At 45.2% G+C, this 5,926-nt stretch overlaps 1 protein-coding gene across 1 annotated transcript; it reads right to left on the bottom strand.

The window, feature by feature from the left end:
* Positions 1-3,282: 3,282 nt before the first annotated feature.
* adma (adrenomedullin a) lies at positions 3,283-5,641 on the bottom strand. Its single transcript, XM_060940408.1, has 4 exons — positions 5,541-5,641; positions 4,892-5,012; positions 4,684-4,794; positions 3,283-4,547 (listed from the first exon to the last, which is right to left on the bottom strand). Exons 2-4 carry the CDS (start codon positions 4,993-4,995, stop codon positions 4,259-4,261), a joined length of 504 nt encoding a protein of 167 aa, XP_060796391.1. The 5' UTR covers positions 4,996-5,012; positions 5,541-5,641; the 3' UTR covers positions 3,283-4,258.
* Positions 5,642-5,926: the final 285 nt, after the last annotated feature.

Raw genomic sequence — 5,926 nt, 5'->3', positions numbered from 1 at the left:
AGGAAATTGATCTGTATGACATGTAATAACACAGCACCAAGGTATGAAACAGTTTTAGCAAGATGACAGGAATGACCTTGCCAAAGGGGGAGGGGGGGACCCCAACATAAACTCACGTTATAAAAAATGGTTAAAAATTTATCCTACGTGTCAATTTACAACCTCAACCTCAGTAGAATTGCCTGATTTTTAGGGTTTTTTGTTTTGTTGTTTTTTTGTCACCAATGGTGCTCAGTGGGGCGGCACGGTGGTGTAGTGGTTAGCGCTGTCGCCTCACAGCAAGAAGGTCCTGGGTTCGAACCCTGGGGCCGGCGAGGGCCTTTCTGTGTGGAGTTTGCATGTTCTCCCCGTGTCCGCGTGGGTTTCCTCCGGGTGCTCCGGTTTCCCCCACAGTCCAAAGACATGCAGGTTAGGTTAACTGGTGACTCTAAATTGACCGTAGGTGTGAATGTGAGTGTGAATGGTTGTCTGTGTCTATGTGTCAGCCCTGTGATGACCTGGCGACTTGTCCAGGGTGTACCCCGCCTTTCGCCCGTAGTCAGCTGGGATAGGCTCCAGCTTGCCTGCGACCCTGTAGAAGGATAAAGCGGCTAGAGATAATGAGATGAGATGAGATGGTGCTCAGTGTGAGGTCAGGGGTTCTTGATCTCTCTCCGGCAGTTTCCTGATTGTATTTCTTCATCTTCTTCTTCTTAATCACAACACAGCATTGGTTATCACGCTCAACTCCAATCAAGGTCATTATGGTCATTAGCATCCTCATAAGCCTGAAAGTATAAATAATGTTCACTCCAATTTAAAACGTAATATTAATACGATACACGATGTTAAATTTCGGGCTTAGCCTTTTATTATCAACATTCACCAGTCATTTTCATAGAAACTTGTTCTTGATTCTAAGATTCCTGTTCTTCACAGGACTGGAACCCGGTGTGTTCTTCTGCTGTTGCATGCTGAGATGCTTTTCTGCTCACCATGGTTGCAACGAGTGATTATAGGAGTTGCTATATGGGTTTCATCCTGGCAAAAATGTTCGAACCAATCTGTCCATTTTCCTCTGACCTCTCTTATCAACAAGGCGTTTGTTTTCACCCATAAAACTGTCGCTCACTCACTCAACTCTACGTTTGTTTTTTGTTTTTCGCACCGTTCTGTAGTTGAGACTGATGTGTGTGAAAACCCCAGGAGATCAGCATTTTCTGAAACCTTGGTATCTGGCTCAAACCAACACCCATGCTGCAGTGAAATGAAAATCACACTTTGAGATCACAATTTTTCCTGTTCTGATGTTTGAAGTGAACATTAATTAACTGAAGCTCTTGATTTGTATCTGCATGATTTTATGCATCAAGGGATCGGCTGATTAGAGAGCTGCATCAAACAGCAGGTGGATGGGTGATATGTTTTAGACTGTAATGTTTTATTAGTTTGTTGCAAGAGTTCATCTCATCTCATTATCGCTAGCCGCTTTATCCTGTTCTACAGGGTCGCAGGCAAGCTGGAGCCTATCCCAGCTGACTACGGGTGAAAGGCGGGGTACACCCTGGACAAGTCGCCAGGTCATCACAGGGCTGACACATAGACACAGACAACCATTCACACCTACGGTCAATTTAGAGTCACCAGTTAACCTAACCTGCATGTCTTTGGACTGTGGGGGAAACCGGAGCACCCGGAGGAAACCCATGCGGACACGGGGAGAACATGCAAACTCCGCACAGAAAGGCCTTCGCCGGCCACGGGGCTTGAACCCAGACCTTCTTGCTGTGAGGTGACAGCACTAACCACTACACCACCATGCCGCCTCTGCTGCAAGAGTTTACTTGTGAAAACACATTAGGTCCAAGTTGATGTTATTTATAGGCGACTTGTTTTGGAGTTGATGTAGTTTGGCTTCAACCCAGTCAAAAGCCATGTAAACAGAATAATAAATATAATAATTTTGATATGGGGCAGCACGGTGGTGTAGTGGTTAGCACTGCAACAAGCAAGAAGGTCCTAGGTTCGAGCCCAATGGCCGATGGGGGCCTTTCTGTGTGGAGTTTGCATGTTCTCCCAGTGTCTGTGTGGGTTTCCTCCGGGTGCTCCGGTTTCCCCCACAGTCCAAAGACATGCAGGTTAGGCTAATCGGTGGCTCTAAATTGACCGTAGGTGTGAATGTGAGTGTGAACGGTTGTGTGTCTCTATGTGTCAACCCTGCGATGATTTGGCGACTTGTCCAAGGTATACCGCTCTCGCCCATAGTCAGATGGGATAGGTTCCAGCTTGCCTGTTACCCTGTACAGGATAATGGATGGATGGATGGATTATTTTGATAATATTGGGTTGGGATCTACAGTAACATGGTAACGAGACTGTCAATGATGGCGTAGCTCACTCCGGCCCAAATCTGGGTAGAAGCTATACGCACCCCAGGCAGGCCTACCTTGCTGCCAAAAAGAATTGAAGAATTGAGAGAGAAGAAGCGATTTTCCTGAAATGTGGATGAAGCCAGACGGACAACACATGATGGTATAAGCTCATCCCCTATGGACTGGATGAGCTAATAAAACCAGGGATGCCTCTGCTTCATGGACCCCACATTGGCACTTTGGGTACTGCTGCTACATGTCCACTACTGAAAAAAAAGGATATTTCAGAACAGATTATGTTGCATATCAAATTTGAAGATGAGTCAGTGCTATCAAAAATGCTTTCCTGTGTGACTATTTTTGCGTTGTTGGGTTTTTTTTCCTCCATGTTCTGTAGGAGTCATCAAAATGTTTTTTTTCCCGGGCTTTTATATTAAAACAGCATGACTGCAACTGTAAAAGTGCATAGCTAAAGTTCCTTCTCATTAAGCCAGGAATGATAATTATGTGTTTAAGAGGAATGTCCTATGGCGTGCCTGTCTCAGCAGTGCAAAGCCCTTTCCTCTACATCTCTAAGGAATGTGACCCAGAAACAACCCCCCTTCCTCCCTCCCCTTCTACTCACCCCACCCCACCCACCCCCCAGAGAGCAGCATCCTTTTCGGACCGTCTGTCTTCCATCACACACGGTTCCAGTCCAGACTCCGGTCTGGTTTCAATAGGAATGAAAGCGTACACCTCTACTTGGCCACTAGGGACTCCAACGAGCCTCTTTTCCAAAGTGCTTGTTGTTGTTGTTTCTTCTCTCTCTCTGTTCTCCAGACAGAAAACAGACAGAGAACCCTGGTGTTTTTTTGTTCTATGTGTGTGTGTGTGTGTGTGTGTTATATTTTCATCTTCGCCAGAACAGATGAGGTCTTCACAACGACAATTCTTTGTTCGAATCCGAAGTTTATTGGATGACAACGTACATTTCTCCGACATACAAAAATCAACCACATTTACAAATATATTATTACAGACATAAAACGTATTCTGTCCACCATACAATACAAACGAATGATATACAACAATGCCCATATTCCTTTAATCCTGTACAAAAATAGCTCTCTATAAGTAGTACGAAGTATAAAACAATTAAATAACATCTTATCTTGAGTTGTTTTTTTCTTTTTTTTTGGCATGGCCTGTATATACATATACTGGGAATAAAAAAATACATATAGATTGCACATATCTCTGTACAAAATAATAAAAATAATGTGTTCAAGTAGCATAACAATCCTTTTTACGGACCAAGAAAGGCATTTTTATATCAAATCAAAAGCATTCATCCCTCATTACAGTGTCCAAGAAAAGAGTTTGTGACAGATAACAGTTTCATGGCCATATTCGTATTCATATTCTGAAAATCCTTCAAAGCTCCTCCGCATGAACAATCCACATCTTTCCCTGTTGAATACAATGGATTAAAGTCCAGAGTTTGTTTGTTTTGTTGTTTTCCGAGGGAGAGAGAGAGCACTGTGCACTCGGAATGCATTTGGGTCCCATAATCCCAGTTGAATAGTCCACCTGAGGAGCAGCGAAATTCTGTCCCGTTCGAGGAGGTTCATTCTTCAGCCCTGGTTCCTGTGACTTTTCTTTTCCACTCCACTCCACTCCACTCCACTCCTTTGGGGATCAGTGCACCAATCACACACTTGCATACGAACCCAGAAAGTTTCAGTGCTCCACCACAGAACGTCTCTGTCTCTGATTCACAGTGCTTATGGACACACAGCTGTTGTTTTTTTGTGCCTTGGCAAGCCGCGTCTGCTGACCCAGCCGCTCGCCTTGCAAAAGAACGTGCCGGAGAACTCTTGGCAGGACAAATCTCAGCTTTCCAGTCCCCTCGGCCCGTGTCCTGCTCATGTCCGTCTGAGCAGCGCTTCCAGCTTGTGAAGCCTCCATGCTGGCTGCAAGTGACCCCCTTGCATCAATAACCTGATCTGCCTGTCAGGGACGGACCTGCGCCTGCGCCCGTAGCCCAGCGGGCTTATCTTGTCCATAGGGGCGCTACCGACTTTCAGCTTGTTGTTGAGCTGGTGCAGGCGGTGTGCCAGGTCGTGTACCGTGCACGTGCCCAGCGAGCAGCCTGACCTCCGCGACTGGTTGACGGAGTTCTTGGAGCGCTTGGTTCGCACACCAATGCCAGTGCTGGATCAGACCAGACCAGACCAGACAAGACAAGACAAGAAAGAAAGAAGCATGTTCATTTCATTCATTCCTGCTCTGCGGGTCATTTTATTATTATTTTTTTAAAAATGGTTATTAAAAGTAATGCATTTCGTACCTGGAATGTGGAAGCAGGGTGTCTTTGACATCATCAGGGCGAACAAATTGCTCTGCTTCCCTCAGTGCAGACAGACTACTCAGATCCCTTTTTGTCCTCTGGATCCCGATGCTGATGTAAATAACAAGAACTTGATTAGAAATCATTCAAACCTACGGTACGCATTGCTTTTTTATTTAATCCTTTGCACTAAGGATGATCAACTCACCTTCTTTTTAAAACTTGGCTGAGGTTTAGTTTTGCACTGCTCACACTGGGTGTGACGGTGAGCAGCAGACAGCAGCAGAAGAAGGACAGAACGATCAATTTCATTTTGCCTGAAATGAAATCTGTCAGGGGGAAACACAAGAAAAAAGAAAGTTGTTCAACTTTAATCGTGCAGACTTTTGTCCGTGCAGATCTAATTAGTCACTCTGCCAATTGCTAAGCTCCCAAGAGTCCAAAAGCCGGTTTATTTCCATTCGTGCAAAAGAAAGGGAAAAAAAAACCCAAGGTCGTGCTCTGCTCTGTGCAAATAAGTAAACTAGTCATCGGAGAAACGAGGAGGAGGAAAAGGACAAAGGCTACAGAGGATGACCGAGGGTGAGCTTTAATCTCCCTGCAGACTCAGCTCCACGATTACATCAGCTGGACTTCTCAAAGACTAAAGACTAAAAGTAAGTGCAAAAGTGCACAAGCAGACAAAGATGGAGAAGGTTTCGACTTATAAAAAGTTAAGTATTTTGCACCACCTATGGCATATAAACAAGATCTGGACTTATGGAACAAAACAGATAACCTTGTGTAATCAATTCGACTTCAGCCCTGACTGAAATAAAGGCAAGAATGAAGTGATGGTTGTAGAGATCAATATGTACCTGCGTTACTCAGGTTAGGCTCGGGAGTCTCGTAGGAGTCCGTACAGATGCAGTAATCCACCAGCTTCGTCTCTCTGTGTTCATGCAGCTGTGGCACTCAGCTTTTAGTCTGACTCTCCACACCAGGCGTCACAGCATTTATACTCATGGTAGGAGGAGGAGCCGCCCCTCTCTCTCTCTCGCTCTCTCTCCACCACCTCCACCTCCTCCACCTCCACTCCTTCCCCCCCCACACCCCCACCACCCCCAAGCCAGGATTTCCAGTCTATAGCAGCAGTCCCTAAACATGAAAAATATCACGAACACTTTGCAATTCTACACTTTTGTTTTGATTTTTCAGTAAATGCAGGTTCAAAAGACCAAAGCCATGAGTCATGGTGAAAGGA

This window comes from Neoarius graeffei, chromosome 15 (assembly GCF_027579695.1).
Source record: "Neoarius graeffei isolate fNeoGra1 chromosome 15, fNeoGra1.pri, whole genome shotgun sequence".
NCBI lineage: Eukaryota > Metazoa > Chordata > Actinopteri > Siluriformes > Ariidae > Neoarius > Neoarius graeffei.
Note: the sequence above shows the minus strand (reverse complement) of the source record. Positions and strands in the feature narration are given on the sequence as shown.

Coding starts and splice junctions, on each gene's coding strand:
- adma (XM_060940408.1), bottom strand. CDS start 4,995: ATGAAATTGATCGTTCTGTCCTTCTTCTGCTGCTGTCTGCTGCTCACC. Junction 4,795..4,891: donor AGCCAAGTTTTAAAAAGAAG/GTGAGTTGATCA, acceptor TATTTACATCAG/CATCGGGATCCAGAGGACAA. Junction 4,548..4,683: donor ACCCTGCTTCCACATTCCAG/GTACGAAATGCA, acceptor GGTCTGATCCAG/CACTGGCATTGGTGTGCGAA.